The 23,231-nt window shown below is 37.8% G+C and overlaps 1 protein-coding gene across 1 annotated transcript in view; it reads left to right on the forward strand.

Annotated features, from left to right (window-relative positions):
* FRMD6 (FERM domain containing 6) overlaps positions 1-23,231 on the forward strand; it is a 119,141-nt gene that overhangs the window by 11,126 nt on the left and 84,784 nt on the right. Inside the window, exon 2 of the mRNA XM_043990296.1 lies at positions 21,966-22,213. Coding sequence (XP_043846231.1) covers positions 22,115-22,213 — 99 coding nt within the window. The 5' untranslated portion in view covers positions 21,966-22,114. The remainder of the gene's footprint in view (positions 1-21,965; positions 22,214-23,231) is intronic.

The raw sequence follows: 23,231 nt of genomic DNA on the forward strand, positions 1-23,231 counted from the left end.
CTCAATATCAGTTCGTGCAAGTCCTTCCAGGTTTCTCTGAAATTTGCCTGCTCATCATTTCTTATAGCACAATAGTCTTCAATTACATTCATATACCACAACTTGTTCAGCCATTCCCCAATTGATAGGCATGCCCTCAGTTTCCACCTGTCTTGTATATATATATATTTTTTTTGGTTTTGTTTGTTTTTTGTTTGTTTTTTGCAGGGCAATGAGGGTTAAGTGACTTGCCCAGGGTCACACAGCTAGTAAGTGTCAAGTGTCTGAGGCCGGATTTGAACTCAGGTACTCCTGAATCCAGGGCCGGTGCTTTACCACTGTGCCATCTAGCTGCCCCCTTGTATATATATTTTAAAGCTCATACTTTTGTTCATCAGTTCAGTAATTTTAAGTTGCATACCCTATTCAAATTGTACCATGATTACTTTAGCTGTATCCCTTAAATTTTGGTACATTATCTTATTGTTGTCGTTTTCTATTTGTTTCTATGATTTCTTTCTTTGTCCCACCAGTTCTTTTTGGATTGTTATTTGGTCTCCATTTTTAATTCCAAGAATTAAATATAATCGATTTGCATTTCTTATTAATGATTCCAAGCATTCTTTCATTTGGTTGTAAATACTTAACTGTTCATATGTTCAAACTACTTATACATTGGGAAATGATTATAAATTGTATATGCATATGACATCTATCTATCTATGATACCCAACTTTTATCTGGAAAAATTGATACAAAGATTTTTTTTCCCCATTCAACTACTTCACTTCTTTTCCTGGGTACAGTAATTTTATCTATATAGAATCTTTTCAGATTCAAGTAATCAAAGTATCTGTTTTATCTTTTGTAATTGCTCTTTCTAGTTTAAGAATACATCTCATAGAAAGAACTAATAGTATCTGAAAACAGACTGAAACACTTTTTTTTGACAATTTCTTAATCTGAAGTTTTGTTTTTTATCAGTTTTTTCTCACAACCTAGATAATGTAGAATTGTTTGCCATGACTATTCATGTATAATTTATGTTAAATTGTTTGAGTTCTTAGGGTGGGAATAGGAGGGGAGGGAGGAAGAGAAGTTGGAACACAAAGTTTTTAAAAAAATTGATGTCAAAATTTGCTTTTACATGTAATTTGGAAAATAAAAGTCTAAAACAAAACAAAACAAAAAAGAATACATCTCATACCCATAGCTGTGAGAAGCATATCATCTGTGTTAGTCTTTTAGTTTTGTAATAGTACAATCTTTAATATTAAGGTTGTATAGCCATTTAGAATGTATTGTGGTGTGTCTAAGTTGTTGGTTTCAGCCTAATTTCTCCCAGAATGCCGTTTTGTTTTCCCAGGAGTTTCTATCAAACAAGTATTTTTTTTCCCCTGGGTAACTCTTGTTTTCTACTTTATCAAAAACTGGATTGAGTTCTATATGATATGTTTAGTATTTCTGCTTTTCTGCATTTGTTTATGAGGATTTTATGATCTCACATAATGATGTCAAATACAAATAAGAACAGATAGATTCCCCTGAGCCACATATTGACTTAAATTACAAATTCCTTTATTTTTTGTCTTTTTTGTTAGATTTGTCTAGTTCTGAAAAGGAGCACCTTGAAACCCTATAATTCAATTACATTTTCCTTTAAATATTTAAATGCTAGGCTGTTTGATGCACATATGTATGAAGATGATATAACAACATATGAAACAATAAATTTTATCCTAGCCCCTCATTTTAACTTGTGTAAATTTTCATTCAAACAAAATTCTACTAAAAATATTTACTTTAGTAGTCCATTTCTTTTATATTATGAGTGAGTTCACCCCATTCTTGTTCATAGTTGTGCTTTCTTAATTGTGTATTTCCATCCATCCAGTTCTTTTGTGTTTCCTCTCTCCATATAAAGAGAAGATTATAAAAGAGGTTACCCAACTCACCTGTTTCATAAATAATGGTGTTTCCATTCCCTTTGCCTGCCCTTGCTAACAGCTTTTTATTGTTTCTTTTATTTTAATCCTTCTTTATGATGCTCTCTCCAATCCTAATTAATGCACTCCCTGATCACTCAACTTGCCCAATGCCACAGAGATCCAAATGGCACAAATCTCAGGCTGCAGTAATGTTCTGTGCTTCAACAGAACTTGACGCTGGGAAAATAGTCAGGGCAATGTGAACATGAGCAATAGGGGAAAATTTTTTAAAAAAAGAAAAAAAAAGAAAAATGACCAATTACCTCAGGACCCCCATCTTGGCTCCAGGTCCCTTTTTATTAGGCAACTATGAATAAGTATTTGAAGTTTAAGGAAAGTGATTTGACACATGAAGAGGCAGAAAATGCTGTGGTTTACCAACCCAGCAAAGAACTACAGCAAGGTTTTTTTCCCCAAATGGTTTAAAAGAAATGAGAATTGTGAGAGTAGAATTTATGTCTTGCACCAAGTTGTACAAAAATATTTATGGCACCTCTTTTTGTGGTGGCTAAAAATTGAAAATCAAAGGAATACCCATGAATTGGGGAAACAAGCTGTGATATATGATGTTGATGGAATATTATTGTGTTACAAGAAATGACAAGCAGGATGATTGCAGAAAGCCCTGGAAAGACTTCTTATAAACTGATGTATAGTGAAGTGAGCAGAACCAGAAGAACATTGTGCACAGTGACAGCAATATTGTTTGATGAAGAACTGTGAATGACTTAACTATTCTCAGCAATATAGTGATCCAAGACAGTACCTAATAATAAAGCATACTATCCACCTCCAAAGAAAGAACTGATATTGATTGAACACAGACTGAAGCATGCTATTTTCTACTTTCATTTTTTCTCTTTATTTGAGTTTACTTATACAAAATGACTAACATGGTAATGTTTTACATAATTGCACATGTATAACCTGTACATGTTTATTTTTTCGTTTATTCAAGTTTTCTTATAGAAAATGACAAATATGGGAATGTTTAACATAATTGCACATGTATATCTGATTGCTGTCTTCAGGAAGTGGAAGGAGGGATGGAATTTGAAACTCAAAACTTTAAATAAAAAGTATTTATTATCATTTTTTAAAAATTTGTATGTCTTTCCCAGCAGAAATAATTGGCAGAATACAAAAATTTGAGTCCACAGTGACAAATATCACCAAAGAAAAAAGAAAGGATAACTGAGAATGAAAATACATGGAAATTAAAGAAATCTGAAAGAAAAGAACCAAAAAATTATGATCTTTGTACCAGTAAAACATACTGTCATACTGTGGACAAATGAAAGATTATAGGTTTCCTAGAAAAACCTGAATACCATAGTGTAAGAAATTCTAGAAGAAAACTATTCAGAACTTCTGAATGCAGAAAAGAAATAGAAAGAATTCACAGATTGCCTTTAAAGGGGAAAAAAAACCCAAACAAAACAAAACCCTAAGCTGCAAACTCCAAGACAAATTAGGTAAGTTTAATATTTCCATTGAGAACAAATTCTTCAATCAACCAAATCAGATTCAATTTTAAAAAACCACCCTCAACATCAGGTACAAAGGAAAGGAAACTGAAGTAATTTAAACTAAGTAGAAAGAAGCAGCTGGAGGGAACAGAATAATGTTCATCAAAGAGCAATGGGAGCTCAAGACGTAGTTCAAGGTTATCTGTCAGGCAGATCTGAGCCTAATCATAAATGAAAAGAAGCTTGAGAAATAAAATTGAAAAGAAGTGTTTGAAACATTCCTAGAAAGACAGACTCGAAGAGATTAATTTGTTTCTCAGACCTCCCCCTCTAACCCATCCCCCAACCCCCATGACAACAGAAATCCAAGGTCAACTAAATATAGCAACCAAAGACAATAACAAAATAATAACCAAGACACTATTATGTAACTTCTTCCTAAATCATGATAAGGAGACAAGAATGAAAGTAGAAGTTAAATAGAAGGGTTGGAGGAGAATCAGACCTGAGATATTGTAAACGAAATCTCACAACAGACTACCTATAAGTGAATCAGATTTTTTTTTTGGCAAAAATCAGAGGGTGCATAAAGGGAGAAGGGGAAAAAGACAAAAGGGAAATATGTAATATCCTCTAATCAAGTATAAGACCTACAATGGTAAGAAAATTACTCCTGTAGTCTTTCAGGAAGAAGAGTGTTTTACATGAGAATGGGCAAGAGAAGGCAAAGGGAGAGATTGAAAAAGGAGGAAAGAAAAGGAAAAATCATATCTTAGAAGAGAGCAGAGGTACCACCGAATGCTACAGTTGGGAGAGGAGGGGAAGTTTATAAAGGAATATGGGGAACATATGTACTGTAGATATTTGGTGCTTAAAGAAACCATTATCATACTTTATGAAAAGGGGAAATGTGAGTTCCAGGGGTGCAAGTGATAACCAGAAGAATGGGAAAGCATAGACTCTGGAAGGAGATTTTGAGGTAAATGGGGGGGGAAAAGTGACTGAGGTGGCATGGTAAAGGTCAAGGCTATAGGAAACTTCCTACTGTTGAACAATCTATTGCAATAGCTATTTCTAAGTGAGACCCAACAGGAAAAAAAAGGGGGAGGGATATAGGTCCAAGATGCAACACAACAATAGCAGAAATTGTTTAGAAGAGAAAACATGAAGGTTAAAGAAATGCTAAATAAGTATAGGAGTCATGAATCAAAGAATAAAACACTACACTAGACAGAAAGGGAAGATAAATTATTTAAAAGGAATGAAGGAGGGGTGGGGCAGCTAGGTGGCACAGTGGATGGAACACGGCCCTGGAGTCAAGAGGACCTAAGTTCAAATCCCGCCTCAGACACTTAACACTTACTAGCTCTGTGACCCTGGCAAGTCACTTAACCCCAATTGCCTCACCAAAAAAATAAAAGGAACGAAGGAAAGATCTTTTTAAAGAAAGAGGCACAGAGAATTTAAAAGCTTATGAGCAGGGGGGGCGGCTAGGTGGAGCAGTGGATAAAGCACGGACCCTGGATTCAGGAGTACCTGAGTTCAAATCCGGCCTCAGACACTTGACACTAGCTATATGACCCTGGGCAAGTCACTTAACCCCCATTGCCCCACCAAAAAAAAAAACAAAAACTTATGAGCAAATTGAAGGAGAGAAGAGGAAGGGGGTTGCTTACTAAGAGGGAAAAAAGGAAAGAAATAACTAGATAAAAAGCAAGAAAGGAAAAGGAAACAGTAACACTAGTGAAAGTGGTAACAAGTGGCATGGAGAAGAAAGCTGCTGGGAATAAATTCAGCTAAAATAACTGAAGAGGCAGTTTACAAAGAAAGGAAAAAAAATAGCAAAGGAGGTGACCAATATTAGAGACAAATGGAGGAAAGTAAAAACCTAACTTATAACTTTAACTGTGAATGTTTTACAAAAAATTGACCATGAATACAAGGACACAGAAATAATGGAAACAATAATCATACATATATAATCCATATCTGATTGCTTGCTGCCTCAGGAACTGGGAAGAGGAGGGAGGGAAGGAGGGATAAAAATTGGAACCCAGAACTATAAATAAAAATGCTTATTACATTAAAAACAAAAGTAAAAAAGTTTTGCACAAATAAAAGAAAAAGAATAATGCAGGCAAATAATAGAAGGCTGAAACGGTAAATGCATGCTTTAATCAGTTCAAGGACCACAAACAAAAAATACAGACCCAAATGGAAACTTAATGACAAAATCCTAAATGAGTGGCTAGAAGAACAACCATAGAAACAATAATTATGTCAAAGAAAATGATAATGTTGATTATATAAGATTCCAAAATATTTGGGATACAACTAAGCAGTCTTGAAGGGGAAAAAATCTCCCTAAAAGTATGCATTAACAAAATAGAAAAGGAGAGTTATTGGTGAAATGAATGTGCAGTTAAGAAAATAAGAAAATCAATATATAGACCTTCTTAAAATGAGCATGAGAGGAGATATTAGAAATTAGAAAAGAAATGGATAAAACATAACCCCACCTCCTAAAAAACTAGAGGTATTAAATTAAATAATAAAATTGATAGACTTATAACCCATCTAATTAAGAGAACCAAAAAATAATTCTATGAGTAAAATTATTTATCCAAGAAATTATTCATTATAATCGAGTGGCATTTATGCCAGGGATGCAAGGATATACATACATACTTACATACATATGTATGTAATGAATACAGAACTATAAATGGAAAAAACCCCAGATACATACACATTCTTCATTTCTTTAATAGGCATTTTATAATTGAATCAATACAAGTCTTTCGTAGACTAATCACAAGTAAATGTTGCAAAATTACAAAGAAGCAGCATAGCTCAAAAGAAGAGCTATGAGAAAATACTCCTATCATTTTGCAGAGGTACACAAATGTACATTATACATGTTATCAGAGTTTTTCATCTTTGAAAAGATTTTTCTCTTCTGTCTTTGCAAAGTACTTTTAAAAATATATAAAAATAAAAAAAATAAAAAAAATATATATATATAAGATGACAGAGGCTTAGAGGAAGGGATGCTAGGGAAAATTGGTGATGTAAAAAAAAAGACAAATCAAAACTTATTTAAGAATTTCTTTTAGACCTATTTATACAAAAATATTTCTAGCTGCTTTTTTTGTGGCGGCTAAAAATTGAAATCAAAGGAATGCCCATCAATTGGGGAATGGCTAAACAAGCTGTGGTATATGATGGTGATGGAATATTATTGTACTATAAGAAATGACAAGCAGGATGACTTCAGAAAGGCCTGGAAAGACCTGTATGAAAGGATGTATAGTGAAGTGAGCAGAACCAAGAGAACATTGTACACAGAGACAGCAATATTGTTTGATGAGGAACTGTGAATGACTTGACTTTTCTCAACAATACAATGATCCAAGACAATCCTAAAGGACTATTGGTGAAACATACTATCCACATCCAAAGAAAGAACTGATATTGAACTGAACGGTTATTTTTCACTTTCTTTCATCTTTTTTCTTTTAATCAAGTTTTCTTGTACAAAATGACAAATATGGTAATACTTTGCATAATCGTACATGTATAACCCATATCTGATTGCTTGCCACCTCAGGGAGGAGAGAGGAGAGGGAAGGAAGGAAGCATAAAAATTGGAACCCAAAACTATAAATAAAAATGTTTATTACATTAAAAGAATTTTCTTTAATTAAAAAAAAAAAACCCTCAAATCACAATTAAGTCTTTACATTGGGAAGATTGGGCTCGTAATGAGAACACTTTGGAAGTGAAATTCATGTATAGGATGCACTTGTGATAAAGGGATAGTAACTCACTATTCCTGGTGCTTTATGTCCAGAAAGTCCTTTCTTGAATTCCATACATTTTTTTCTGATACAAGGGGCCATGCTTTTTTTAAGTTGTTCCTATCCTTAAGTGACTTTCTTTCCATATCAGTTTGTTCTTAGTGTGTGACTTTGTTCCTGCCTCCATATGTAATATGAACCTCTGAGTTAGTCCAGCTGGATTGTCTGCTACTGATCTAGTCTCATTGGTGACTTGATAAGGAGAGAAGAGAAGAGAGCAGAGGGGAGGGGATTCACCAAAGAGTGATTCCATCTCAAACTCCAGAAATGTAATCTCTAGCTCCTAAAATAAGAATCCTTCACCTGGAGAAGCCGAATTTCATGATGTTTTTTGGTGGTTTACAGTTTCCAGGAAGTAATCTATACTACTTTTCTTTTTTAACTCTGGACCCAGTTTGTTGTTACCCTCTGATGTAGTGGTAGACAAATTCTATATTTTATTGATCCAAGTCTGGGCAATAAACATTCTTCATCTTATTTGGTGGTCATTTTTTTAATTGGTTAGTTCTTTAAGTGCAGAGCTTTTCAAGGAAATTTTGCACTATTTCAAGATTTGATGAAACCCGTACAGTGGTTTGTTTGTTTTTTTGAATCATAAAAATATTTTGTTATTTTCTAGTTACATGAAGAGATAGTTTTCAACATTTGTTTTTATAAGATTTCTAGTTCCAAATTTTTCTCCTTCCCTCCCCAAGACAGCAAGCAATCTTATATAGGTTATATGTGTACAGTCACATTAAACATATTTCTACATTAGTCACGTTGTGAAAGAAGAATCAGAAGAAAAGGGAAAAACCTCAAAAAAGAAATAGAAATAGTATGGTTCAATCTGTATCTATATTCCAGTTTTTTTTTTCCAGATTTGGAGAGCATTTTTCCATTATGAGTCCTTTGGAATTATCTTGGACCATTGTATTTCTGAGAAGAGTCAAGTCTATCGCAGTTGACACAATGTTGTTATTACTGTGTACAGTATTCTCCTGGTTCTGCTCACTTCACTTAGCGTCAGTCCACTTAAGTCTTTCCAGGTTTTTCTGAAATTCGTCTGCTCCTTGTTTCTTTTTTGGGGGGGGGGGGACAATGAGGGTTAAATGACTTGCCTAGGGTCACACAGCTAGTAAGTGTTGTAGGTGTTAGCTAGGCGGCTCACCACAATATTGGAGCAAGGAAGGAAACCAACAGCCTCCTTCAAAAACAAAACAGGGTTTATTAACAAGAATGAACTTAAAAACACAAGCAAAATCAGTAGAATTAAGGAAAAGGAAAAAAAAGAATGGGGGAAGGGAAACAATACAACCTGAATCACACCACTGCCCAGGGCTCAGCAGAACACAGGCCATATCCTGCCTTTTTCCAGCTCCATGCCAGAATGGCGAAATTCCTCCCTTCTCCTTCCCTGCAGACCCCAGGCTGTCTACCCACAGCCCAAAGCTGACAGTAACGTGACTGCCCTCACTGGGCTTCCAGTCATTATAATTTTGCCAGGCCCATGTAGGCGAGTGGTGATGATGTGAGCCGCCAGTGCCATGGCAACCACTACAACCAATGGGTGGAGCACCATGCCTGAGCCCCAAGCCAATGTGCTCCCTGGGGTTTTAAAAATTCAAGCCAAAAGATGGGGTCATAAAAACCTCAAATCACAATTTTTAGGTAGACTGATTGGTATGGCAGAAACCAGTACAGTGTTATTCATAAACAGAAACATCTGGAGGAGCTTACCATGCCCAGAGAATTATTTTTCAACTTATATTGTATGTTGTATCTATCACTTTGTTTTCTGTATGACCTGATATTTATCTTACAGTAGGTCCTTGAAAAATTCTTGGCTCAGATGGTGGGAAGTGATGAAGATCCTTAAAGTCAGCATTTTGCAGTATATAATCAAATTATTTTTCTTAGTCAGCAAACAACAGACACAGTAGGATCTTATATCTGCTCTATAGTCTAATCAGTTAAAAATTGGTAAAATTATGTGGTCCATTATAGAATTTTCTTTTTGTGAAAGTCTACTTAAGTAGTCACATAGAGTCAGTAAACATTTATTAAGTTTCTATTATTTGCCAGGCACTGGGGATGCAAAAAAAATTTTTAAAGAATCCTTGCTTTCAAGGAACTCACAGTCCAGTGGGTGGAGGTGCGGGTGGGGACAACATGGAAACAACTGAATACAAGCAAGCTTTATACAGGATTAACTTGATGGAGAGAAGGTTCTAGACTAGAAACAAAGGAGATCAGGAAAGGTTTCAGAGAAAAGGTAATATTTTAGCTGAGACTTAAAGGAAGCCAAAGATGAGGAAGGAAAACATTCCAAGCATGAGGGAGGGCAAGTGAAAATGCCCAGTTGGGATGTAGCGTGTCCTGTTTGATAAACAGTAAGGAGGTTGACGTCATTGGATGGCAAAGTACATAGAGGGATATAAGATGTAAGAAAACTAGAAATATGTGTGCATTGGGCAGGTAATGAAGGACTTTGAATATGAAACAGGATTTTATATTTAGTCTAGAGGTATCCCCTGCAGTTTATTAAGTAGGTAAGTGATGTGGTTACCCACTTTTTCATTTCAGGAAGATCACTTTGACAATTGAATAGAAGATAGATTAAAAGGGAGAGACTTCTATCAGGGAGACCATCCAGCAGGCTACTGCAATAATAGCACAGGTGTGAGAAGTAATGAGGACATCAGGGTGGTGGTAGTTGCAGAGCAGAGAAGGAAGTGTATTTGATAGTGTTACAAAGGTCAGATCCACTAACCATGGGACAGTCGGCTTTAACAAGTGATTGACTGTCATGGGGTAAGAGAGAGTGTGAGGAATTAAGGATGACACCTAGATTTTGAGCCTGAGTTTTTGGGAGGATGGTGGTACCCTTCACAATAATAGAAAAGTTTGGAGGGGGTTAGGGTTTAGAGGCAAAGATAATGAGTTTGATTTTGGATGTGTTGAATTTAAGATTTCTATAGGACTTCCAGTTTGGGATGTCCAGTAGGCAGTAGGTGATTGTCTTGGAGTAGTCACCTACAAATTACCTACAATGCACTTGATTTATGTGTACATGACTTTCATAGTTTGGAGAGTAGGCATATCTGTCAATAATTGTTTTTAATCACCTTTTTGTTATTAATAAGGTCTTATTTTTTAAAAATAAGCTTAAGAGGGGGCAGCTAGGTGGTGCAGTGGATAAAGCACCGGCCCTAGATTCAGGAAGACCTGAGTTCAAATCCAGCTTCAGACACTTGACACTTACTAGCTGTGTGACCCTGGACAAGTCACTTAACCCTTATTGCCCCATTAAAAAAATAAGCTTAAGAATGAAAAATGGATTCCTTGTGTTCCCTATTCTACTTTCTCTCTATAACTTGTGTGCATCTTTTCAGATGCTTTACTGATGTTTAAAAGAAGAAGTAGAACCCCTACCTTTACAAGTAGTGTATCTGTATGGACAAGCAAAACAAAGCAACCTTTTGGCTATCTGTGAGAATACATGTCTGGTTTTGTACCTGTAGTCTATCACTTATGCACAAGGCTAGAATGTATGTTTAGTTCTTACCCTTTTGAAGTCACATTTGGTCTAAGATTTAGTTCTTGGAAATTATTTTTGGTTGTTATTGTATATTGTTATCCTTTACCTTCTTACTTTTCTGAACATACCATATTCATTTATAAAATTCTGTACAGCATAATTTCATTAGTCACAAAGCACAATTTATTTAGCCTTTCTCCAATTGATGGAGACTTCTCCCATCCCCCACCCCCAGATTTTTGCTAGAATGGAAAGTTCTAATAAATATTCTTATGCGTAGGGAACCTTTCTCTCTGTCTTTGATTTCAGTGAGTATGAGTCTAATCTCTGGATCAAAGAGTTGGCACTATTTAGTCAACGTTTTGTTCTAATTCCAAATTGTTTTTAAAATGGTTGAACCAATATACAACTGCACCAACAATATACTATTATGCTTTTATAACCAAATCCATCCAAAAATTTCTGGTTTTGTCATCTTTGCTAATCTGATTAGTATAAGGTAGTTCTTTTCATTTGCATTTCTCTCATAGCAAATCATAATTGGTACCTAATATAATCTATATTTTTTGAGAAATAAAAGTATGTATCTTTTGACTACTTATCTTACTTTTATGGTTACTCTTATGTGTCTATGAATTATTTATATATCCTGGATATTAGAACTTATTTTAGCTTTATTTTGTTTATGAAAAAGCTGTTTTTTATGTAAAAGTATATTGTAATAGATAGTATAAGATTTTGGCATAAACCTAATTTCTGTTAGACTAATTTCTATTTTGCCTTGAAGTTTTTGACAAATAGTTATTTACCACAGTGGTTCATGTTCTTGGTTTTACTGAACATTATGTTACTGTGTTTGCTTTTGGGTCTTATTTACCCAGGCTGTTCTATTGATCAACATTTCTAATTTTTAACCAGTACCAAATAGTTTTGAAGATTGTTGCTTTGTAGTATAGTTTAAAATCTGGTCCTGCTACTTTTTTTTCTCTTGAAATTGTTCCTCCAGATTAATTTAGTAATGCTTTATCCAGATAATTTCATTATGATTTTGTTTTGGCAGTTTGATTGATATGGCAATAAATATCTAACTTAATTTAGATAGTATCTCCATTTTTATTATGTTAGCATGGCTTAAATGTTAATAGTTAATATCTTTCCAATTAAGTCCTCTATTTCTGTAAAAAGTATTTTGTTATTATATATACATATGTGGGTATAGTGTTCTGAGTATATATTTTTATTCTTCTAGATATTTTATACATTCTGCATTTCCTTTGAACCTGATTTTTTCTATCACTTCCTGCTATTAAAAATAATATACAGAAAGGCTGATTATTTTTTGTGGGTTTACTTTATATCCTGCCACTGTACTGGCATTTCAGTGAATATTTGAATGAGTTGATGATTTTATTTCCACTTAGCCTTACTTTCTCAATTTCTTTTTCAATTTCTTGTAATAGGTAGTATTTCTAGAACTATATTAAACAGTAGCTTTGGATAATCTTGCAGTACTCCTGATCTTATTGGAAAGGCCATTCCCCAATTGACAAGTGATCAAAGGATATGATAAATAGGCAGGTTTCAGAGGAAGAATATGAAGCTATCAATAGTCATATAAAAAATGCTCTAAATCACTATTAATTAGAGAAATGCAAATTAGAACTACTCTGAGGTACCCTCTCAGGCTAATCAGATTGTCTAACATGACAGAAAAGGGGAAATGACAAATGCTAAAGGGGATAAGAGGTTGTGGAAAAATAGGTACACTAATGCACTGTTGTGGAGTTGTGAACTGATTCAACCATTCTGGAGAACAATTTGGAACTATGCCCAAAAAGCTATAAAACTGTGCATACCCTTTGAACCAGCAGTGCCACTATTAGCTTTGTATTCCAAAGAGAACACAAGAAAAAAGAAAAGGACCTATAGGTACAAAAATATTTCAGCAGCTTTTTTTGTGATGGCAAAAAGTTGGAAATTGAGGGAATCAGTCATATGACTGTAATGGAATACTATTGTGCCATAAGAAATGATATGTCGGGAATCATCTCAGAAAAACCTAGGAATACTTATATGAACTGATGTAGAATAGAACCAGGAGAACAACATATGCAGTAACAGTGATTATTATAACAAGGATAAGTGAATGACTTAGGTATTCCAGTCATTATTGTGATCCAAGATAATTCAAAGTACTTGAGTGGGATGGGAAGTACACCTACTGACCCCTGTAATAGAGACTCGAGGAGAAAGGAGGCCAAAGCACTGATTTTATTTCTTTCGAAAGAAAGGTGCACCACACTCACTGGGACAACCAGGAGGTATGACACACCGGGATTAGGAAACCAAGCAGTTTTTATACTCTTTACAGACATCTAATTTGAGCAAAATGCAGTAATTGGGTTCAGCAATAAATCATTCTCCTGGCATGTTCAGCGATAAGTCTCTCTGGGTTGTTAGCTTATTTTGTAAAATTTTCTGTTTCTGCAACAATGTATCATGTCTACATAATGTCTCGGTGCAGATTCTGAAGCAATTTTTAAGTTGATATGCCTATATTTAGAAAAGGGGATAGTAGCTTCCCGTTATTGCCTCTCTCTAGAGAAAAAACAGAGAGAGAGAGAGAGAAATAGGGGGCTCTAAGGGGCTTTAAGACTTTGAGATCAGATCACTAGGCCGAAGGGGGGGGGCACTTTCCATCTCAGTGGAGGGTCATATCCCTATGTCCCTCTCAGTCCTCCCTTTTCTAAAGACCAATTTTCTGGTCCATCCTGAATCTGATCTCAGCTGACTGGGGTTTTTCTAAGAAACATAATTTGTGGTTCCAATCTATAGTCATGACCAATTGCATCTCGGAGACTGTTCGTTGTATGAGGGAAGTTAATAGTCTAATAAGACGGGGGCCCAGGAAAACCAGGAGTATTATAGCTAGAAGTGGTCCAGCTAAAGGAAGAAGCCAAGGGGTCAGGTTCCCTAAATTCCATGGGATTCCCTGACCGGCATATGCTTCTCTTCTCTGTTTTACCCGGTCCCATAACTCCCTTGACCTTGCCCTCCACGATTCCAGTTTGGTTTACATAATAACAACACTCTTTCCCAAGAAAAAGGCAGGTCCCTCCCTTCTCTGAAGTCAGTAGAGCAACTAGAGCCTTTTGTTGCAGAGGGATGCAGAACCCACAGTATGGGTCCTTTGGTTCTGATTCTGACTGCAATAATTGGAACAGGACCACCGAGAGATTAACCAAACGCTCTAAGTTGGCCTCGGGTCAGTTATGCGCCTTCAGTCCTGTAGCCCTGTCAGGTTAATCTTATACTGGGGCCCTTCCTCAAATTTCTTAATTTTGGCAATTATTTGATTCTGGCAGTCTCTCACATACTTCTCCCGGGCCTGATCCTGGAGCCCTCCCCCATCACTCATGCCCCATTGCCCAGTGTAGTGGAGGCAGTCAAACTTATTAATTCGGGTCTGGGTCGCAGGGTGAAAACAACCTATCCCTCTGACCCTTTTTACCCTGTGATATCTCCTATTCCCATGTTTACAAGTAGAACTCTGTTGGTAGCACGCTTTGGGCATATAGGAGTAGGCCACAAAAGCCACGCCCCCCCATATATCACTCCTGGCAATCATCACACTCTCCCGCAACTGCAACTGCCCCTTTGATCTCCCAAAAGGCTATTAACAAGTATAGAGTCCATTTCATGTTGGTTCTTGTTCCGAGGATCTTGGGAATTGCAGTCTACTTCAGATGTCGGCTTCTTCTCGTCCTGGTCTGGGAAGGTATCCAAAGGGGGTCCTCCTGTAATGAACCAGGTCCAGGTTCGGGTACTGCGGTCAGTGTGCAGGCAACAGATGACAAAAATTATCAAAATACCCTTCTTGATTTGGAGTAGCACCTAATTGTTTTGCGGCTTCTTCCTCTTTCTGGGTCAATTTAGGCTGTACCGGGGGCATAGTGGGAATCAGGAGAAGCAGTCTTTCAAATTCAGTCAGAATTTGTTCTTCCAACCCAGCCTCCTTTGCTACCTCATCAGCGAGCCGATTTCCCTGTGCTTCAAACGAACTCCCTCTCTGGTGCCCTGGGACATGTACTATTGCTAGTTCCTCAGGTAGCAACAAAGTCTGCAAGATCTGTTCCAGCAACTCAGGATGAGCCACAGTTCCTCCTCTGCTGGTTACCATTCCCCTTTCTTCCCAGATTTTCCCAAAAATGTGGGCTACACCCCAAGCATACTTAGAGTCAGTATATATATGGTCCCTATTCCTTTTCCCACCAAAGAAAGGGCTTGTTTTAGAGCGAAAATTTGCAGGTCTGAGCTGACCAGTTTCCTGGGAGTCGACCTTTTTCCAGGATTGCCTGTTTGTCTCCATCTATGATGGCATATGAGTTCCTTCGAGTACCTCGAACCACTCGAGAAGAGCCATCAATAAAAAGTTTTAATCCAGTGTTAAGGGGACTCTCATGCAAGTCCTCTCTTGCCTTAGTTTGATAATCTATGAGTTCAAGACAAGACACGTGTGAGAGAGTTCTTGAGTTTGGGTAGAGGCAGGAGTAGTGAGGAACAGGGCAGGGTTAATGTTATGGTCTAAGGACAGGACAAGATCGTCCTTCTCTAATAAGATGGCCTCATATTTTAAAATGTGGGAATCAGTCATCCATCTGCCTGCCTTCTGTTGTAGGATGGTTCAAACCTGGTGTGGGGTGCTCACTATCAGGTTTCCCCCTAAAGTCAGTTTCAGGGCCTCCCCCACCAACAGTGCAGTTGCTGCCACGGCTTGTACACAATTTGGCCAGCCTCTAGCACCTGGATCCAGTAGTTTAGATAGGAAGGCCTCCGGTCTCCTTGGTCCTCACCACACTTGTGCCAACACACCTAAGGCTGTCCCTGACTCCACATTAACAAACAGATGAAATGGCTTTTCTAATGATGGGAGGGCCAGAGCTGGTGGGGAATAAAGGGTTTCTCTTAGAGTTTCCCAGGCCTCCTGGTCCTCCACAGTCCACTCGAGGCGGTTGGGTGCCTCGTCCAACAGGTGTTTAGACAAGGGTTTAGTTAACTGAGAATAGTTCAAAATCCATAGTCTACAATACCTGACCAGTCCTAGGAATTTTCTCAATTCTCTCTTAGTCAAGGGAGTACTAAGCTGTAATATTCCCTGAATTCTGGACAGGTCTAGCTCTTTCTTCCCTTGGCTGAGAAGGTGACCTAAGTACTTGACAGTTGGCTCAGCAAACTGTAACTTCTTTTTAGACACTCTCAATCCTTGGGAGCCCAAAAAGTTCAGTAGCTGGATGGAGGCATTTGCCAGGTCCTTTCTGTTCGGTCCACTTAGTAACAAGTCATCTACATACTGGAGGAGAGTGACTCCCCTGGGTTTAGGATAGATTTCCAACAACTGTTCCAGAACTTGTCCAAAAAGATTGGGGGATTCCGTATATCCCTGTGGGAGGACACACCACCGAAATTGTTGCTTCCTTCCAGTTTCAGGGTCCTCCCACTCAAAAGCAAAAATGTCTCTGCTGTCAGTGTGGAAAGGAACTGCCCAAAAAGCATCTTTTAAGTCAATTACTGAAAAAAAAAACTTGTCACCCGAGGGGATTTTACTCATGATGGTATAAGGGTCTGGCACCATGGGATGAGAGGATAGAACAATCTTATTTACTTCTCTTAAGTCCTGTACCAGTCTGTAAGTCCCATCACCTTTGCGAACGGGGAGTATAGGGGTGTTATAAGGGGATTGGCAAGGCTCTAGGAGCCCATCCTCAACCAGTCCTTGAACGATTGGCTTCAGACTTTTTCTACCTTCTAAACTTATAGAGTATTGTCGAACCCGAGCCACCTGTCGGGGTTCTCTGAGTTGTATTTTTTACTGGTTCTATAAGCATTCTTCCCCGGTTCCATGGACCCACCCAAACATCCCCCCTAATTTTCTCCTCCTCCTCTTTTCTTAGAAGAAGAATCCTTTCTTCTGGAAGGCTTGTCAGTATTTGATCTCCCTGAATCCTGATATTCACCCCTAATTTAGTTATCAAATCCCTACCCAAGAGGTTAACACCGGCCTCAGGAACCACTAGGAAAGAATGCACAAACTGTCCAATTTTCAAAGGTTCAGAGAAAGGGACTGCAAATCTTTCCCCTTTCTTCTATTTAGTAGTACTAACTTCACTCAAATTCTGATTCCTGGGAACTGCTACCTTGATTCCCTGAACAACCATATCTCTCTGATCTCTCATATGCTGTAAATGATCTTCTTATTATGGTCCCACCCTGGATCCTGGAGGGGGAATTTTTGGTCTCCAGGTATTCCTCCCCTGGGCCCTGGGGGATGAGTATCCTCCCAAATTTACATGGCTGACCTAATCTGGCCTCTCTCTTCTGGAGAAAAGAGGTGTGTAAAAATGGACATTTACTCAGACCAAGTATATATATTGGGGCCCAGAAACTGGTCTAGCTGTTCTGCCAGACCGGTGGGATCTTCTAACAGGTTTTTCATATCCTTTTTGAAAGCTCTGATTTCAGAGCTGCTCAATGGGGCATTTATATAACCAATCTGCCCCTCCCCCAGAGGAACCCCCCGAAGGGGATAGAGCCTGGAACGGTTTTACTTAAAGGGAAGATTTAACTGGTCTTGTATCAATTGCTTAACCTCTCTGCTGCCCCCCTTCCCTGGAATTTTGGGATATATTTCCCCTGGAGTCTCCTCAGGGTGCTTCTCAGGGGTATCTTTTCTTGTCGGCCGGAGGGAGGGAAGAAAGAGGGTCCCATTCTTCTGACAGAACACCCTCCCCTTCCTTGTCAGTTTCTCTATGGACTTTTATTTCGGTTTCTCCCCCTAAGCCCCCCTCTTTAACTATCATAACCTTAATCCCTCTGGGCAGCCATAAAGCTGCATAAAGACTCTCTTCCCAGCTACAATCCTTTTTCCCATTTACATAGATATTTAATGCCTGGCACACCCACAATTCCTCAGATCCGAATATTGGCCAGGTGACAGCAGGTCCCTTAATGGTTTGTCCTGCCCAGACCTGACAACAGTACCATATCATCTTTTCTTTATCAAATTCTGGTCCCTCTAGGTCATCCCAGTTATTCAATTTGTTACCAAGAGAGCTATCCTGGGGTACCACCGGTAATCGGGTCTTAGATTTGGATTTAGCCTGTCCCATCTCTCTCGCCAGTATCTTGGGGTAGCAGCCTTCGTTCTGAGCTCCACGCGTCGGGTCAGAAGCCGCCCCCTCACCTGATCCAGACCTGACACTTTTCCTGGAGGTTCTTCCCTTACATGTCAGGGAAGGGGCTTTGGTTGGGAGCACCGAACAGAGACCTCAGTTTCGCTTCCCAGAGGTTCAGACCCACATCGTCGCTCACGCAATCAACGCTAGGAAATGCTTACTTCTCTGGTACCACTCTCAACCCACATCTCCCTCATCAGAAGGGAATGACTGATTCACTCCGGAAGGCAGAGTCCTTAGTGGGGTCCCGCTCTTAGCAATAGGTCATCCAGGTATAATTCCCCTGGCAGGATTCCCACCGGAAAGCCCTATGAGTTAGGACCCCAGAGTCAACTTCCTTCCCTCACACACACACATTCACTCAAGAATCTCTTTGTCCGGTCCCTCCGCCCAAAGTCAATTTCCCCTTCTGGGACATTTTCAGCCAACCAGGATCACCTCCATCCCGGCTCCGTGCACGAGACTTACGTGGCCCTCATGCCAATTCCCAGTCAATTCTTACCTGACCTGTTGCTGCTTTGATGTCCTTGCTCCCCAGTCCCTATAGCTTGGATCTCAGCCGCCAACTCCACAGGTCACGGAGGGTCAGGAACGAAAAGGCTGCCTTAAAAGGAAGACAGGGGCCCCCCTTTTCTCCCGAGCTCCATGACCACTGGAGGGGGGGGGGATCCGCATCACGGCACCAACTGAGTGGAATGGGAAGTACACCCACTGACCCCTGTAATAGAGACTCCAGGAGAAAGGAGGCCAAAACATTGATTTTATTTCTTTTGAAAGAAAGGTGCACCACACTCACTGGGACAACCAGGAGGTGTGACACACCGGGATTAGGTAAACCAAGCAGTTTTTATACTCTTTACAGACATCTAATTTGAGCAAAATGCAGTAATTGGGTTCAGCAATAAATCATTCTCCTGGAATGTTCAGCGATAAGTCTCTCTCTCTCTTGGGTTGTTAGATTATTTTGTAAAATTTTCTGTTTCTGCAACAATCTATCATGTCTACATAATGTCTCGGTGCAGACTCTATGAAGCAGTTTTTAAGTTGATAAGCCTATATTTAGAAAGGGGGATAGTAGCTTCCCATTATTGCCTCTCTCTAGAGAAAAAACAGAAAGAGAGAAATAGGGGGCTCTAAGGGGCTTTAAGACTTTGAGATCAGATCACTAGGCCGAAGGGGGGGGCACTTTCCATCTCAGTGGAGGGTCATATCCCTATGCCCCTCTCATACTCATGATAAAAAAAATGCTATCTACCTATAAAGAGAGAATTGATAAACTCTGAGTACAGATTGAAGCATGCTTTTTTCACTTTATTTTTCTTGCCCCTTTCTGCCTGCAAAATAGGCTAATATGGAAATATGTCTTGCATTATTTCATATTTATAATTAATATATTCCTTGCCTTCTCAGTGGGGGAGGACATACAGGGAGGAAGAGAATTTGGAACTCAGCATTTTAAAAAATGAATGTTAAAATACAAAAAAGAAGAAAATGGGAGGAAATGTTTCTCCATTATAGTTAATGAGAATTCTTGGTTTAGGTAGTTTACCATTTTGAAGAAAAGTCCATTTATTCTTATGCTTTCTGAAGTTTTTAACAAATATTTTTTCAAGTTTTTTTTTACATCTTGTGATTTATTAAAATTTTAATGTATTATTATGGTCTATTATTATAGTATTCACAGTGTTGAAATATCTCTTCCTGGTATACAGCCAATTTTATCAATAGGAGACAGTATTTTTAATATTTTCTTGTAGACTTTACTAATAGTCAACACAAATTTATTAAATGTCTACTATGTGACAGGAGTGGTACTAAACATTGGAGATACAAAGAAAGGCAAAAAAAAGTCTCATTTCTCAAAAAACTCACTCTAATCAGGGAGACAACCTGTAAACAACTATCAGCAAACAAGATTTATACAGGATAAAATTGGGGATGATCTCAGAGGGAAGACAAATTAAGGACCTGGAAAGAGTTCTGGCAGGAGGTGAGAAACTTAATGGTTGGTTAAAACTTGAAGGAAAGCAGGGAAGCCAGAAGATAGAAATGGGGAGAGAAATAGTGTTTGTGTAGGTGTGACGTGGTCAGACCTGTGCTTAAAGAAAATCAGTTTGATGACTAATATGGAAATATGTATAACTTGATTGTACATGTATTTGTAATTGTATCTGATTGCTTGTTGTCTTGGGGAGAGGGAAGGGAAGAGACGGGGAAAATTTGGAACTCAAAATCTTACAAAAAATAATGTTGGGGCAGCTAGGTGGCGCAGTGGATAAAGCACCCACCCTGGAGTCAGGAGTACCTGAGTTCAAATGCAGCCTCAGACACTTAACACTTACTAGCTGTGTGACCTTGGGCAAGTCACTTAACCTCAATTGCCTCACTAAAAAAAAAAATGTTGAAGATAATCTTTACAATTAATTGGAAAATAAAATAAAATAGTACCAAAAAAGAAAGAAAGAAAGAAAGAAAGAAAACCAGTTTTACAGTCAAGGACAGATTGGAACAGGGAGAAACTTGAGGCAGGAAGACTAACTAGTAGGGTATTTCAGTAGTCCAAGTGTGAGGTGAAAGAAGGCCTGTACCAAGAGTAGTGGCAGTGGCAGTGGAGAGAAGTAGGTATATACTAGAGATCAAAACAAAGATTGAAAGAACAGAATTTGGTACCTTGGCACAAATTTGGCAATTTGGCACAGAGTGAGAGCTCCAAGTTGTTCAGTGTTATTTCATGAATTTTTTTTAAACCTTGTGCTGTTTCGATTTGGAAGATGAGAGAGAGGAAGTGAGAATGACACAGTTTGTGAGCATGGGTGACTGGGAGGATGGTGGGTACAGTAATAAGAAAGGAAGAGGAAAGGTTTAGAGGTAATAGGTAATGAATCCAGTTTTGCATATGTTGAGTTTAAATGACTCTGGGACTTCCAGTCAGGTAAGTAAAAAGAGAACCAGGTGAAAGCAGTGCTGTGAAAAACCTAGAGAATAAAAAAGAGGGTATTAAAGGCTTCAGAAAGGTCAAGAAGAATGTGAGAAAAGGCCATTAGATTTGATAATTTTAAAGATCTTTGGTAACTTTGGAGGGAACAGTTTCAATTGAATGATGAAATTGAAAGTCAGACTTAAGAGTTAAAGAATAGAGTGAAGAAGGAAGTGGAAAAAACCTTTAAAGATGGTCTTCACAAAGACTTTAGCCACAAAAGAAGAGAGATATAGGATAATGGCTAGCAGTATTGGATGGATCAAGTGAGCCTTTTTTTAGGGGAAGGACAGATGAACCAGTATATAGCCAATCAGGAAACAGCCACTAGAGAGGGAGATTTTTTTTCTTTCTTTTTTTTTTTTTTTTGCAGAGCAGTGAGGGTTAAGTGACTTGCCCAGGGTCACACAGCTAGTGTCAAGTGTCTGAAGTCAGATTTGAACTCAGGTCCTCCTGAATCTAGGGCCGGTGCTTTATCCACTGCGCCACTTAACTGTCCCCAAGCACATGCATCCTTAACAATACCTTGTGTACTGTTCTTCTGTACATGTGTTCATGTTTACTTTGCCTAGAATACTTTCTCTTTTCCTTTCAACCTAATTCCTCCCCATGCTTCCAAGTCTAATGCAAATCTTACGTTTTCTGCCTTAGAACACAGCCCTTGATGACCCCTTCCCTGGACATCACTACTGATTTTACAACTCAACTAGATTTTAAGTTCCTTAAAGAGAGGGACCTTCTTTGTACTCATTATAGTGGCTTTCAAATAGTAAGTGCTCATGAGTATGAGATAATTAAAATTTATGTTCCAAATTACTAAAACATATGAGGTTTTTAACATGTGACTGTGAAAAGTCAACAATGTTGATACTGTGTTTAAATTCTTTCCTTTCCCCAGTTTATACTTGTTATTATACTAGTATCTTCATTTCCTTTTCAGCTGTTATGTTTATGGAGACAAATGCCATCTTTCCTGTCCTGTGAAGTATGTGATGAGGAGTAATATTTGGCTTCCCAGTGCTCTGAACCTGTGGAATCTACAAGGTCTCAGAGCACAACTCTGTGCCAATAGCATAAGCCCAGAATACAATGAACAAATTGAACTTCCATAATAATAGAGTCATGCAAGACCGCAGAAGTGTTTGTATTTTTCTGCCCAATGATGAGTCCCTGAATATCATCATAAATGTGAGTAAAGTTAACACCAGAAGTTCATAAATAATGTGTTACTTTCCCTTCACAGCTCCCAGGTTCATGATAGGAAATCTTGTCACTATATAAGGATACTATATTTGATAATAGGGTAACATTATGGGATCACAGTGTAGTATTGTGAATTAATATAAGCATAATATGATAGCTTAAGTTCATAGTCTAGTGATTGTTGACATTAAACTTGGTAGCCAGAAAATTCAGGCAAACCTATTGTTATGGAAAAAAGAATAAAGAAAGTTTGCCTTTTAAGTATATTTAGGAAAGTGTCATCCACAAACCTGAAAGCCTAATAATTGCTTGTCTTTCATGTTGTTTTACTGATAATGTTAAAATTATATTGTCTTGATAAACTTTTTTTCTCAAGTATAATAAAATTATATAAAATTTAGTGATAAGATATCATTCCAAATCAGTAGATTATTTTAGTTATTTGTAGTAGTGGATAGTAGGAATGGTAGTTGTAAATTGATTGAGGATTCATTATACTCTTTTATTCTATATTTTATTTCTCTATTTCTGTCTTTAGTTTCATAATTTAACAATAAACACATTCATAATAATATTAAATAAGTAATAAATCAAATAAAATATTAATAATCATCATTAATGATAATTATTTAACAATAATCACATCTACCTCTATCTCCTTCCTTTGTATATACTTTGGAAATAGGAAATTAGGAGAAAAAAACCACTTGATCTCATTTTGGTTATTTTCTAATTATGTATTGTGTTTTATAGACTTATTTAAAAGAATGTAGGGGCAGCTAGGTGGCGCAGTGGATAGAGCACCAGCCCTGGAGTCAGGAGTACCTGAGTTCAAATTCGGCCTCAGACACTTAACATTTAACAGCTGTGTGACCCTGGTCAAGTCACTTAACCTCAATTGCCTCACTTTAAAAAAATAAAGAAAAGAATGTAACAAGAGAAAGCATTCTAGGAAGTTTATACTGATTTTTTTGTTGTTGTTAAAAAATAGACTTTTATAATG

The sequence above is a fragment of the Dromiciops gliroides genome, chromosome 2 (assembly GCF_019393635.1).
Source record: "Dromiciops gliroides isolate mDroGli1 chromosome 2, mDroGli1.pri, whole genome shotgun sequence".
Taxonomy (NCBI): Eukaryota; Metazoa; Chordata; class Mammalia; order Microbiotheria; family Microbiotheriidae; genus Dromiciops; species Dromiciops gliroides.